We start from the raw sequence: 15,538 nt of genomic DNA, 5'->3' as shown, positions 1-15,538 counted from the left end.
CAGATGAGTTCTACTTTAACACAAGGACTTCATTGAAACCTAACATTCCTGCCAGTCGGCTGTCTCCCATCTGCTGTTGGGGCACACTGATGGGAGGAGAGCCTGCTCACACATTCATCTTCATCTGCCAAAACAAGGCTTCTTCCCCAATTAAAATGGCCTTTTTAATTTTAGAGTGGTAAACAGTGTCCACTCAATTTGAGGAAAATACACAGAGGCAAGTTACCAAAGCTAATCACACAGTGACATGATGGTTGAGTCAGAGTCAGGAAAACTTGGGGCGGGGTGCCTAAGAGGCCACTCTGTTCTTGGAGACAGAAAGGTCTTCTTGAGGTCACTGCCATTGTGGGGCTGCATCCACAGCAGCCTGCAACATTATAACCAAGCAATTCTGTTTTATCTTATGTCTACTAAACACAGTTTGGAAAAGGTTAATAATCACCAATTCTAAACGGTAAGGATTAAATACAGTTCTTCAAATGACCTTGCCTCTTGGCCTTGCTGTGTAATTATCTTTTGAAAACGGGGGCCATTTGGCACACCCAGAGAAGCAGTAAATAGGAGGGTGCCTCCTCCATCTACTCACGGTGGACCAAACAGTGTCTCGTGACCTACCTGTGGTCTATGGCCACCTATGCAACTCGATAATAGACTGGCATAGCATTTGGGAGGTGCATGTTCTCCTCTAGACTGGGTGCACAGTGTTCAGGCTCAGACCACATTTCACCTATACTCAGCCAAATAGGCATTTTTGAAACGTAAGGCATTTGGAAATATGTGAGCATAGTCCGTAAACTTGGACAGAGGTGGCTGGGATAGGCACAGTGACTTCAGGGCTCATCCTTCATGATGTCTAAACTAGAAACCCAAGGAAAGGGTTTTAAAAAGAAATTTCAAACAGAGAGCTAGATATTCTGGCCAGACCATGTCTGTAACAGCTGCTGCATGTGGCCTCGGCTCCTGGGAGATAACATGCCTTCAGAATTAGCTCGCTGGACCAGTCTGGAGGTAAGCAAGTCTGACCTCCGTTAAGCAAAAATAAATCTTGTTGAGTTAAATGATCCTGTCTCCCACTTTCCTCAAGGAACATGTGATTACGTGACAAAATTTGAAGACAGCAACTGTGAATCCTCAGAGTCCATATCTCCTGGCTGATTAAGAATAGGTCTGCTTAGTTCAAGATGAGCCACAGGTCAGGTACATAAGGCTGTCATCCTTGTCATACCCAGTAACTCAGGAATAACCAGGGTAACTGTCCTCGGATCTTTCAACCCTACTAATACAATTATTGATGCCGGGCTAAGTCAGAAAGAAAGTGGGGGGACAAACTCAGTATTTCCTCGCCAAAGAACAACCACTTCAAAAAGGGCTCCTCCATCTGCTCCGTTTGCACTCTTTCCCAAAAGTATTCAGTGTGTGAAGACACAGAAGTGGGTGTTCAAAGTCATCCTAAAGTGCAACTTATCGAGGGAGACTGCTGGAGAACAAAATTGCTTCCTTTAGTAAACCTAGCCAATACCAGGTGGTGCTTGGGTACATCACCCACCCATCAACTAATGGCTCCAAAAAGATCAGAATAAACCATATGCCAGCCACACCCTCAGGCTTTGTTTTTATGTCAGCATTTGTCTTCAAAGAAAGGTTTGTGGTAGTCCCCAGCCCTTTAGGTCAGATGCCACCAGTGAAAGCCCCCAGCCATCCACAGAGAGCTGCTGACACTCCTAAAAAGTGAGAGATATGGGAAAAGCCAGAGACAGGTCTTCTTTGACAATTTGAGATGCTCAGTCATATAATATTTAGCTTTCCGCTGGTCCCAAACCCTGCACCTGCACATACAGCTAATTCTAATTCCCCAGGGGGATTAGGGGGATGAAAATCTCAGTATCTCTGGAGAAGGGCACATTTCAGTTTGTGTTTGCCTAAAACAAACCTGCAATTTCCTCATACGCCTACTGTCAACCTAATGACACAGAAGCTAGAGATGTGGAGTTTACTTTGAATGAACGTGCTACCTACCATCAAGAAATTCTCCTCGGCATGCACAAACAATTTCTCACTGGCTCACAGCTTAAGGACAGAAACCCTGGGAAAGTTTTCTGTTTTCACATCAACCACCACCAGCTGTCAGGGCCTTGGTTTGAAGGAGATGACACCATGCTGAGGAGGAAGTAATTTTAAATTGTTTTCTCCTTTGAAAACCTTTTCAGAGGATAAGTATGCTACGTAGAAGTAGCCCACTGGCCAGATGAATGGGCGCCATGCTTACTTTGTCTTCATGGATTGAATCCATTATTTACCTGCTACCACAGGAGATTTCCGTTCATCCAGGAGCTGGATGGATGTACTCGCTGTCACCACATTGCTTTTATTGACAGGTCCTGTAAAAAAAAAATACCACAACAAAAATAAAGTTAATTACAGTGTACACGCTAAGAGAGTAATCATATCAGCCCATAGTCACCAATTCTGCAAATTGTTTTGGGGTTCAGTCCCAGGCCCTAGAGTCCTCTGAACTGTGGATGCACTGCCTACGCTGCCAGGCCATGAGTGCAGTGCTGTGAGTCCTCCTGGCTGAAAAAACCAGTGAGCTGAGTTATGACCACCAGTGTGCTGGGGGACATCCAGCCTCTTCACATTGAAACCATCGACCACCATCGAGGGACCACATTTTTTGGTAATCTGTGGTTTCAAATTGCAGTGTTTACTTGTGTCAGTGGTCATATTTACACTGCCTGTCTAAATATAGCCATGGAGAGCTGTATGAGGGCTTTGAAATTATTTTACAAGTTGGCGACTTTAGCTCTGATTCATTGGTTAAATTTTTGCTGATCTATAAAATTATAATTTCAAGCCCAGTTTTTCTGAGCAAAACCATTCTAAACAGGGATAGAGCTGGAGTGCAATCTTCACTCCAAACTATTATTATTCTGGTAACAATATGGCATTAGTAGTAAGAGATTTTTAATTACCAGCAATGGTTCCAATATGCATGAATTAAAAAAGATACTGAGCACAAATTCTGAATGCCTGGAGTCCAATGCCAACCTTATAAAAGGTGCTCAATGAATGTGAGTTGGATGAAATCCAATTGAATTGAGAAGCACGGAAAAGTCAAACCTGAATTTGAATACACTTAGGACAAAAGCAATGAGAGATTTTCTCCTGGCCCAAGTTTAAGCAGCAATAAAAACCAGTTTCTTTTCCAGTTTGTACATGTATTGAATACATAGTAGAGAAAATTAGAGAGAGCTCCACCACAGTGACTTGTAGTTAGTGATTTTTAAGTTTTCCCTGACTCTAACGGGGTTATGAAATGCCCTAAGATGTTAGGTCATCTGTACCTTTGTCATGAACAAGGTAAAATTCACTTCATTATACCATTACATTGAAAGTTTGGTGAAAATCCCAGTTACCAAAAACCAATACAACAACAGCTTGAGTTAATCAGAATTCATTTTCCCAGATAGTTCTAGGAAAAAAAGTGAATAGCAAAGCAAACTGATAAGAGGGGCCACCACACACAAGTACACATACACAAAGCAACGTGGGGAGATGTTCTCATTCCCCACAGCTCCTTCTCCCTGTACAGTTGTGGCAAAAGCCACTCTGTCACAAAAGGATAGCTCAATGATTCGAAGAACAGCAAGGTAAGTTCTATTTTTTTCTTCAGAGGACTGTGAAAAGGAAATCTTAAGAGATTGCTCGACAATTGCTCAGATATTTCATACCATCAGGCCTGCCTTACAAGAGCTCCTGAAAGAAGCACTAAACATAGAAAGGAACAACCAGTACCAGCCATTCCAGAACGTACCAAATGGCAAAGACCAACGACACAATGAAGAAACTGCGTCAACTAATGGGCAAAACAACCAGCTAACATCAAAATTCATACATAACAATATTAACCCTAAATGTAAATGGGCTAAATGCCCCAAACAAGAGACACAGACTGGCAAATTGGATAAAAAGTCAAACCCATTGGTGTGCTTATCCAGGAAACTCATCTCACGTGCAAGGATACACACAGGCTCAAAATAAAAGGGCCAGAGGAAGATTCACCAAGCAAATGGAGAGCAAAAAAAAGGAGGAGTTGCAATCCTAGTCTCTGATAAAATATACTTTAAACCAACAGAGATCAAAAGAGACAAAGAAGGGCATTACATAATAGTAAAAGGATCAATGCAACAAGAAGAGCTAACCATACTAAATATATATGCACTCAATACAGGAACACTCAGATACACAAAGCAAGTTCTAGATGACGAAAAAAGAGACTTAGACACCCACACAATAATAGCGGGAGACCTTAACACTCCACTGTCAGTATTAGACAGATCAATGAGAGAAAACTAACAAGAATATCCAGGACTTGAACTCAGATCTGGACCAAGCAAACCTAATAGACATTTACAGAACTCTACATCCCAAATCCACAGAATATACATTCTTCTCAGCACCACATCACACCTACTCTAAAATTGACCACATAATTGGAAGTAAATCACTTCTCAGCAAATGCAAAAGAACAGAAATCATAACAAACAGTCTCTCAGACCACAGGGCAATCAAATTAGAACTCAGGATTAAGAAACTAAGTCAGAACCACACAACTTCATTGAAACTGAACAACTGGCTCTTGAATGTTGACTGGATAAACAATGAAATGAAGGTGGAAATAAAGTTGTTCTTCAAAACCAACGAGAATGAAAACACAACATACCAGAATCTTTGGGACACAATTAAAGCAGTGTCTAGAGGAAAATTTATAGCAATAAATGCCCACATGAGAAGCAAGGAAAGATCTAAAATTGATACCCTATCATCAAAGTTGAAAGAGCTAGAGGAGCAAGATCAAAAAAACTCAAAAGCTAGCAGAAGACAAGAAATTAAGATCAGAGCAGAACTGAAGGAGATAGAGACACAAAAAACCCTTCAAAAAATTAGTGAATCTAGGAGCTGGTTTTTTAAAAAGATCAACAAAATAGATCACTAGCAAGATTAATAAAAAAGAAAAGAGAGAAGAATTGAATAGATGCAGTTAAAAACGATAAGGGGGATATCACCACCAATTCCACAGAAATACAAACTACCATCAGAGATTACTAAAAATAACTCTATACAAATAAACCAGTAAACCTGGAAGGAATTGATAAATTCCTGGACACTTGCAACCTTCCAAGCCCAAACCAGGAAGAAGTTGAAACCCTGAATAGACCAATAACAAGAGCTGAAGTTGAGGCAGCAATTAATAGCTGCCAACCTATTTTTTTTTTTACCAGCCAAAAAAAACTCAGGACCAGATGGGTTGACAGCTGAATTCTACCAGACATACAAAGAGGAGCTGGTACCACTCCTTCTGAAACTATTCCAAACAATCCAAAAAGAGGGAATCCTTCCCAAGTCATTTTATGAGACCAGCATCATCCTGATACCAAAACCCGGCAGAGACTCAACAAGAAAAGAAAACTTCAGGCCAATACCCATGATGAACACAGATGCAAAAATCTTCAATAAAATACCGGCAAACTGATTAGCACATCAAAAAGCTTATCCACCATGATCAAGTAGGCTTCGTCCCAGGGATGCAAGGCTGATTCAACATACGCAAGTCTATAAACATAATCCATCACATAAACAGAACCAAAGACAAAAACCATATGATTATTTCAATAGATGCAGAGAAGGCCTTCAACAAAATTCAACAGGTCTTTATGCTCAAAACTCTCAATAAACTTGGTATCAACAGAACATATCTCAAAACAGTAAAAGCTATTTACAACAAACCCCCAGCCAATATCATACTGAATGGACAAAAACTGGAAGCATTCCCTTTGAAACCTGGCAGTAGACAAGGATGCCCTCTCTCACCACTCCTGTTCAATATAGTATTGGAAGGTCTAGCCAGAGCAATCAGGCAAGAAAAAGAAATAAAGGGTATTCAACTAGGAAAGGAGGAAGTCACATTGTCTCTATTTGCAGATGACATGATTGTATATTTAGAAGACCCCATCGTCTCAGCCCAAAATCTTCTGAAACTGATAAGCAACTTCAGCCAAGTCTTAGGATACAAAATCAATGTGCAAAAATCACAAGCATTCATATACACCAATAACAGACAAACAGAGAGCCAAATCAAGAGCAAACTACCATTCACAATTGCTACAAAGAGAGTAAAATAACTAGGAATACAACTAACAAAGGATGTAAAGGACCTCTTCAAGGAGAACTACAAACCACTGCTCAAGGAAATAACAGAGGATACAAACAGATGGAAAAACATTCCATGCTCATGGTTAGGAAGAATCAACATTGTGAAAATGGCCAAACTGCCCAGAGTAATTTATAGATTCATCATTATTCCCATCAAGCTACCTATGACCCTCTTCACAGAACTGGAAAAAAACACCTTAAACTTCATATGGAACCAAAAGAGGTCCTGCATAGCCAAGTCAATTCTAAGCATAAAGAACAAAGCAGGAGGCATCAAACTACCTGACTTCAAACTATACTACAAGACTACAATAATCAAAACAGGATGGTACTGGTACCAAAACAGAGATGTATACCAATGGAACAGAACAGAGACCTCAGAGGCAATGCTACACACCCACAACCATCTGATCTTTGGCAAACCTGACAAAAACAAGCAATGGGGAAAGGATTCCCTGTTTAATAAATGATGTTGGGAAAATTGGCTAGCAATTTGCAGAATGCAGAAAATGGACCCCTTCCTGACACCTTACACTAAAATTAACTCCAAATGGATTAAAGACTTAAACAGAAGACCTAACACCATAAAAACCCTAGAAGAAAACCTAGGCAAACCATTCAGGACATAGGCATAGGCATAGGCAAGCACTTCATCACTAAAACACCAAAAGCATTGGCAATAAAAGCCAACATAGACAAACAGGATCTAATTAAACTCCAGAGCTTCTGCACAGCAAAAGAAACAATCATTAGAGTGAACTGGCAATCAATAGAATGGGAAAAAAATTTTGCAATCTACCCATCTGACAAAGGGCTAATATCCAGAATCTACAAAGAACTAAAACAGATTTACAAGAAAAAAAAAAAAAAAAAAAGGGGCAAAGGATATGAACAGACACTTTTCAAAAGAAGACATATATGAGGCCAACAAACACATGAAAAAATGCTCATCATCACTGGTCATTAGAGAAATGCAAATCAAAACCACATTGAGATACCATCTCACACCAGTTAGAATGGTGATCATTAAAAAATCTGGAGACAACAGATGCTGGAGAGGATGTGGAGAAATAGGAAGACTTTTACAATGTTGGTGAGAGTGTAACTTAGTTCAACCATTCTGGAAGACAGTGTGGCAATTCTTCAAGGACCTAGAAATAAAAATTCCATTTGACCCAGCAATTCGTTACTGAGTATATATCCAAAGGATTACAAATCATTCTATTATAAAGACACATGCACACGTATGTTCACTGCAGCACTGTTTACAATAGCAAAGATCTGGAACCAATCCAAATGCCCATGGATGATAGCCTGGACAGGGAAAATGTGGCACATATACACCATGGAATACTATGCAGCCATGAAAAACAATGAGTTTGTGTCCTTTGTAGGGATATGGATGAATCTGGAAACCATCATTCTCAGCAAACTGACACAAGAACAGAAAATCAAACACCGCACGTTCTCACTCATAGGCAGGTGTTGAACAATGAGAACACATGGACACAGGGAAGGGAGCATCACACACTGGGGTCTGTTGGTGGGGACTATGGGAGGGATAGTGGGGGAATAGGGAGTTGGGGAGGGATAACATTGGGAGAAACGCCAGATATAGGTGATGGGGATGGAGGCAGCAAACCACATTAATCCTACATGATCTGGACAGGTACCCCTAAACCTAAAGTGCAAACAATAAATAGATAAATAAATAAATAAATAAATAAATAAATAAATAAATATATAGAGAGAGATTGCTTGATAGAAGACAACGTTATTCTTCATAGGTCTCCAGCAGAATGAAAAACTTCACTGTCTTTTGATATTTTCAGCAATAAAGTGTGATATAGGCAAGCATAAAGAAAAAGCTTCAGGCCTGGCACAGTCCCAGCACTTTGGGAGGCTGAGGTGGGTGGATCACTTTAGGTCACCAGTTTGAGACCAGCCTGGCCAACATGGTGAAACCCCATCTCTACTAAAAATACAAAAATTATCTGGGATAGTGGCAGGGCCTGTAATCCCAGCTACTCTGTAGGCTGAGGCAGGAGAATCGCTTGCACCCAGAAGGCAGAGGTCACAGTGAGCCAAGATCATGCCACTGCACTCCAATCTGGGTCATAGAGCCAAGACTTTCTCAAAAAAAAAAAAAAAAGAGAGCTTCAGACACCTGGAAATTTACATTTGAGAAAGCACACATAATTATGGGCAGGCATAGATACAGGCCTATCAGCAAAAGAGCAAAGACCCAAAGAATCTTAGACCTGAAAAGAATATAACAGATAATCTAGTCTGAAATCCCATCCAGTGACAGAATCTCATCAATAACATTCAACCACTCCTTAAATAGGTCCATTAATGAGGAACTGTCTTCCTAATGAGTCCATTCAACTGATTATAAGAGCACTCTCTGTTTTCCAAGAATTTCAAAAGCACTCTTTCTGCAAACATTTTCAGTCACAGAAATGAGAAAGCACCAAGCCTTAGGGAGGAGGACTGGGGGCAAACACTGGAGAACTTCCCTTAGGACTGAGTTAGGAATGTTTGAAAGAGATTGATATAAAAGGAACTGATGTCATATGTAAAATATAACTACAGATGGAACTTTCCGGTGCAACCCAAGTTTACAGAACTAGGTTTCATTCATCTCTCAAGTTTCTTCAATGAACAGTATAGAGTGAGCGCCCAAAATACCAGACGCATGAGGCAAGAAAAAAAAAGGAGGAAAATTGAAGCATTTCCAGTATGTTTTGCTTCCAAAACTGGTTAAAATAAGATAGGATTCAGTTCTTTTTGGAGGCAGGTGACTTTAAATTTTTATACTATCATATCATAAACTCTTAGGACTGAAAAACTAATCAGCTACATGCCTCTCAATGGTGACTGCAGGCTCCTGTCAAGAGAGCACATGGCTATACAAAGTCAGTCCTTAGTCCTGCATATCCATTTAAATCAATTCATTCCAATGGGGAGCTGTGGACCTCTGCAGGGATGTGACTCACTGAAGGTTCTGGCAAGGGATGCTTGAATTTTCTCTAAGTGGAGCCAGGACAACATAAAAAAGAAAAAAAAATTGACATAAGTTTGTATTAAAATCCCATAGGGTGCAAAACACCAGCCCTGCTTCCTGAAATACATTTGCATAATTATAAAGGAAAAGGCTTCCTTTTATCTGAGGTTATTACACTTACGAACTGGTCACTGGTTCAGGGCTGACCCAATATTCAGCATTGGCTCTGAGGGTTGAACCTGGGTCCGCATTCAGGCAGCTCCCCTATACCCTGCGTGCAACACCCAGACCCACTGGACCTGACGGACAGAGCTCGCCTCCAACAAGGGCACCCACCTGTGCTGAACGGGATCGAGTAGACGAAGCTCCCTGGAATCTGCTCAGCGGCTCTTCGGTACCAGAGAGGGAAATGGTCTGCATTAAAAATGTTCTCCTTGTCGCCAGCTTTCAGGAAGTCCCTTGAAGTGGAAAAGAATCAGAAGAACACTGTATCACTTAGCAGTGTAAAGGTGGGCCTGGAGCACCCCGACAGCCTTCGTCAGGTAAAACCAATGTTCGCCTTTAGAACCCCAACTTGCATTTCTCAGTATAGAGGGGGCCTTAGTTAACACTGCGCACCCCAGATTACTCAAAAATACCTTGCAGGGCTCCGGTAGTCAGATTCTGAGTGGGTAAAATAATTTTTCCTTGTATATCTAGTAAACTAATTATCTTCATAATATCTGAAGCTAACCAAACAAAGCCTTCTGGTTTTTCTGATAGGATTTCTGTAGGCTTTAAAACCCACACATATATATTCATAAGCTTGGGAGAATCAACTTCTTAGGTAGATCTCATTCTTCTTAGAGCAAGTATAAAGAAGGTAAACCATGCTTCTTAGAAAAAGTGCGAAGGAGGTAAACGTGAGCCCACACTGAAATCTTTGCACCCTTCTTCCCTCTCCTGCCTCCTCTCCAGACAAACAGGCCTGCTCATGCCCCCTGTGAACATCCCCGCCCTCCACTGACTCCCTGCCTTCTGCCCAGAGAGCTTATCTGTCAGGAAGGCTAGCTACATTCCCCTTTCCATCTCTTCCTCTCAAAATCACACTCATTTTCAAAGTGCACCACCTCTACCACCTACCCCATGAATCCACAGAGACATGTGCAAGTTCTTGCCACACACCCTGTGCCCCCACACTCTCGGTCACTCTCATATAGCCTTTTTTTTGTCCTGTACAATTGTCATACGTCCTCCTCAGACCTCCCAAAATCTCTGAAGACAGGAGATTTTTTTCACAATTGTGCACTTTTCACAGAGCCTTAAGCGTACTCAAGTCCCAATGCATGATTATTGAGCTGACATGCCTCTAGAGAGTCACGTGTGCTCTCTAGCACCTGAAGTGCCTCATCTTGGCTGATACAATGCAAGGGGAGGAAACGACTGCCTAGTCAGGCCACAGTCTGCTGCAGACACTTTTCAGGAAGGGAGACCAATCAGGGGACAAATGTGTAGGTAGGAAGTTGGAGAAGAAATGGCACCACTTTCAACCCAGCAGTTTGCAGCATACAGGTGGATCGCACAGACCATGGAGAGAAATTTTCATGCTAAGTTATAACTGTCTGGTTTCCTGAACTTGGCACCTAGTTCAGGAAAACATTCTGTAGTTGCAGGGTGTGTCTAACCAGTGTTCCCTTCACCTCTACCAAAGATGGAGTGCCCACTTTTTAGAGAGGAGGCTTATGCCACTGGAGGTCACCCTCCAAGTGTTTGGATAGCTCTGGAATCTACCTCCCTGTAACTTGTACTAGCATGTTCCAACTCCTCTCTAAGGGCTGGACCTTCTTCCCAAATTCCCAGGGCCTGGCTCTCAGCAGGTGCTTGGCATATGCTTAACAATCACAGCATAAATCTAATCTCATATCCAGATAAGAGCTTCTCCAGTATTAAACACAATTTCCTATGCCTTCAAAAATAAAATTCCTCAATTCTTTCAAATTCCTTTGTCTGTATGGTCATCTTTATAAATGCTCTACTTTGTTAATATTGCTATAAAATTTTGCGCTACTAGAATTGGTAATCATAGGTCAAAAATGGTCTGACAGCATAGCTGCCTGCATTTGATCTTGACTCTTATTGACAAGATGACTCTCTAGAAATTAAAAACTTAAAACAATTTTTTTCTTAAAGCACTCTCATTCAGAAGGCCAAGGCCAACCTTGGAGTCATATGCAAGATTGAAACAGTGCAGAGATGCCCTGTGTTGTCTAGAATGCTGGACATCGGGACTTCCAGGCTCATCTTGGTAGACAAGCTCTTCCTTACGCTGCTGTATTCAGCGGTAATGTTTCCTGACCCGAAAGTCATCAGGCTTCAGAAATACTGAAATTTTAGCATTTTCATTTCTTTCCCTAGACGTGAAATTCTTTCTTTTTCATTTTTTTTTTTTTTTTTTTTTTTTTTTTTTTTTTTTTTTGAGACAGTCTTCCTCTGTCATCCGGGCTAGAGTGCAGTGGGGCCATCTCAGCTCACTGCAACCTCCACCTCCTGTGTTTAAGCAATTCTCTGCCTCAGTCTCCCAAGTAGCTGGGATTACAGGTGCACGCCACCAAGCTTGGGTAATTTAACCTGACTTGGACGGTGTGAGGAGGAGCCTCTGTTTCCCAGCCCTTGGCGGAATGCATCATTGCTTTCCACACCGGGTCACAGGTTCAGCCACAGCTGAGCAGAAGGTGTTCACACCCCCAGCCGGTCTGTTCAGTGTTCATTACAGCTAAGAGGTGCCCTGTCCATGCAGCACAGATTAATGGTGCCATAGGGCACCTTTTGCCAGTGTGATGGCAGATGAGATGGTAGCTTGGTTAGAAGGTGTGAAGTGGTCCTCACTTAGATGGTGACATTCAGGCTTTGGAGGTGGCTGGCAATAGGTCTGGAATACTGCACATCTGGGTATCCAGTGCCCCACTGCCCAGGACAGCACTGGCACCCAGGGCAGCCAGCAGGAGCCTGCAGCACTTGATCCCTGTTAACCCTGGTGTTCATGAGAAAGGACTGAGTTGCTGGGAAACCCTCTGCCAATGACTAGGCAGCACTTCTGGAGGAAACGGGAAGGAGGGACCTGATTTTACAGAATCCCAAAATGTTCTTCAGGAAAAAAGACTCTTCTGGATAAGGTGAAAGTCTCCTTCTGGATACTAGGAGCTACTGTAGAGGTAAGTCAGGCTGGTCTAGGTTCTGGGAAGAGCTGGGTGACTCTGAGTGAGTAACTGAGTCTCTGACCTCCACTTACTCATCTACAAAACGGGAACAATAAAAACGTGCACTTTGCCAAGGTTCTATCAGTATCACATAACACCATATGCGAAAGTGCTATGGACACTGAAGACATGTTCTAACAAATGGGAGTCTTAAAGCCCGAGAGTTTCTTTTGTTCTCGGTGGTTGACATGGGAGGAGTAGGTGGTCCCTTATAAACTTAGGGCTGTACACTCTGAAGGCTAGCCTCACTGGGTGCTATATGCAATGGTGATGTGAAAGGTCATACTGAAGGCACCGGGGGTGAAGCCAAGTTACAGGATAACTGACCTACTTCCAAATGCAGGTGGCAGGATATGGGATGAAGTCTCAGTGTAGGAGACTGATGATAGTACGAGTTAATCAGAGGGTAGAAACTTTACATGATCAAGTTCTCTGCCCAATGCTTTAAGCGCTGCCTTTCATGCCCTAGTCAAAATCAAAAACCAAACGAAAAGTCGGAAAGGCTAAAAACTTTCGAGGCCTGGCTTAGAGAATGTATCCAAATAGCGGGATCTTGACAAATACTATTTGATGGGAGAGGACAGGCAGGTAAGGCCCTTAGGTAATAGATGTCAAGGTGCCTCTGTATGAAGCAACAACAGGAGTTTCTTGAACACAGAAGATTTCATCCATTCAAATTGTCACTGAGTACCCACTCTGTGGGTCACAAAGTACCCGGAGAATAGAACACATAGTTGCAGATATTTTTAGCTTCCCAAATAAATTTTCCATCCATAAACAAATATATATTTTTCAGACAGAGTCTCACTCTGCTGCTCTGGCTGGAGCACAGGGGTGCGATCTCTGCTCACTGCAGCCTCTACCTCCCAGGTTCAAGCAATTCTCCTGCCTTAGCCTCCCGAGTAGCTGGGGTTACAGGTATGCATCACCATGCCCTGCTAATTTTTGTATTTTCAGTAAAGACAGCGATTTGACATGTTGGCCAGGCGGGTCTTGAACTCCTGACATCAAGTGATCTGCTCGCTTCAGCCACCCAAAGTTCTGAGATTACAGGCATGAGCCACTGTGCCTGGCCCATCCATAATTTTTTTTGATCTTCACAGGAACCAAAAGAGATCATTGCTCTCACTTTTCAGGTGGACAGGATGAAGGCACAGAAGTGAGATGAGCCAGGTATACCTCCCAGCTCCCTTACTGTGCTCCTTTGTCTTTTAAATCCATCACAATAACACAGCTATGAGACCAGCAAGGTGTCATGTTTTATTGTTGTTACTGTTTTGCTGTTTTAATTGCTTGTTTCAATCTCAAGGCCAGCAGCAGACTTCCTTATTGAGTATAGAAAATGAATTCCCTTGTCTCCCTTTGCCTCTTTGGATCCTAAGAGGAGAAGGCAATGTGTATCTCAGCACCTCTAGTCCTTCCCAGGAACTTGCCCTCTGGAAAAACAATTGTTTGGTGGAGGGAAGTGGGAAAAAAAAAAAAAAAAAAAAAAAAAAAAACAGCTTTAAAAAATCAAGTTGCAACTATAATCAACTTCATAGATGATAAATGTGAGTATCAAGAAGGCCAAAGTCCTGGGACAGAATTCAGAGCTGGTCTCTTAAAATATCTAAACGTTGATTCATCTGTCATTTACCAGACTTGGTTTTGTAAGGTTATATGGTGGGTGTCAGGGCCTCAGGCAGCAGAGGCAAACAGCACTGCCGAGCTCCAAGGGAGCACCACCTCCTTGGACCCTTGATGATTCAACCCCTCTCAGATCAGCAACTACCCTGTGGCTTGGTTATTCACCTTTAGGTACCTAAAGGTTAGGAGTATGATGTTCCATGGTAATCTCTGAACTCACGCATACGCTTGCAAACCACTCTCAGACATTCTGAATCTCGGGACCCATTGTCCATGTCTTAACAATCTCTCTTGCTTCAGAGAAAAGAAATGGAAAAAATTTATTAATGGGCTCAGAAAAGACTTCACAGTCTACCTACTAGCACTGGTGAAACACCAATTTGATGAGTTAAGGGCCCATGGCTCTCTGAAGATACAGGGGCTGAGCATCTGAGAACTAGACCCGGAAACTCTCTGCCCAACATCCATCCAGGCCTCTCTGGAAGTACAAGGAGACACTGTCAAATCCCAGTGTCCCCAGAGGGTCCACTCCTGGGTGTGGAGCTCTGCAGTCCCTCAGGCTAAGCATAGAGGCACAGGGGTCTATTAGTAAAATATAAACAAACAAACAGGACTTGGAACACTGATTTTCGTACAGGCAGGAATTCCTCAGCATAGCTGCAGAACAGCTGAACGCCCTGAAGGCATTTGTTACGAGATGCGCGTTTCCTCCCTCTGGCGGCTCCCCCAGCAGCCGCACCACCTCCCAGAGTTCTGAAATGACTCATCAGGGTGGGAGAGGACTCCAGGACGGTGGACAGAAGCCAACAAGAGTGAGGAACAAAGGGTGGCAGAAGGGCTAACAGGCAGGTGAGAGCACATGCTGGGGCCCCCCGGTAGAACAGAGAGGAAAAATCTCAATAGGCCTGGGATGGCCTGAATTAGGTTTCTACCAGTAGTGGAATCAAGAAATGAAAGAAGCCTCCCTTTGAATGTTCCATTTTGGGAGCTCCCTGGGCCCCTGCAGAGGATCCCGCCTACTTACTGATTGGTGAGCTGCTCGGCCCCGACAAACAGGTTGATTCTGGAGAGGCCTGTGCGAGTGCCCAGGAAGGCAACCTCCACACCTTTGTCAGAATTCCTGAAACAGAACAGCGGACATCAGGGGAAGCCTCTAGGCAGTCAGCAGAAAATAGCATAGCTTTTGCATTTTAAGACTCACAGAATGTTTTAACAAATAGTAGTTTTGCAATGAGCTTTAAAAGAAGTTATAGAAACACACACACACACACACACACACATCACACACCACACACCCCCAAGCACAGATTGCCAACTTGTATCCCTTACAAAAGTTTTTACAGTAATACTTGCAGGAAAAATGAAGAATTTCCTGCCAACAAAAGCAGCATGTGAAAAAATCTACTTCCAACCATACACACATCTTTATCTCAAGATTCTGGGTGCAAGTTCAAACAGA

General features: G+C 42.5%; 1 protein-coding gene across 2 annotated transcripts in view; it reads right to left on the bottom strand.

Annotated features, from left to right (window-relative positions):
* LOC108314525 (voltage-dependent calcium channel subunit alpha-2/delta-3) overlaps window positions 1-15,538 on the bottom strand; it is an 823,636-nt gene that overhangs the window by 178,386 nt on the left and 629,712 nt on the right. For both annotated transcript variants that reach the window (XM_017543458.2, XM_037743848.1), the window contains 3 exons: window positions 15,104-15,199; window positions 9,554-9,675; window positions 2,298-2,378 (listed from right to left, as the gene is read on the bottom strand). In XM_017543458.2, the coding sequence (XP_017398947.2) occupies window positions 2,298-2,378; window positions 9,554-9,675; window positions 15,104-15,199 (299 nt within the window). The remainder of the gene's footprint in view (window positions 1-2,297; window positions 2,379-9,553; window positions 9,676-15,103; window positions 15,200-15,538) is intronic.

Source organism: Cebus imitator, unplaced genomic scaffold (assembly GCF_001604975.1).
Source record: "Cebus imitator isolate Cc_AM_T3 unplaced genomic scaffold, Cebus_imitator-1.0 Scaffold8, whole genome shotgun sequence".
Taxonomy (NCBI): Eukaryota; Metazoa; Chordata; class Mammalia; order Primates; family Cebidae; genus Cebus; species Cebus imitator.
The sequence above is the reverse complement of the archived record's forward strand: the minus strand, read 5'-3'. Positions and strand labels throughout refer to the sequence as shown.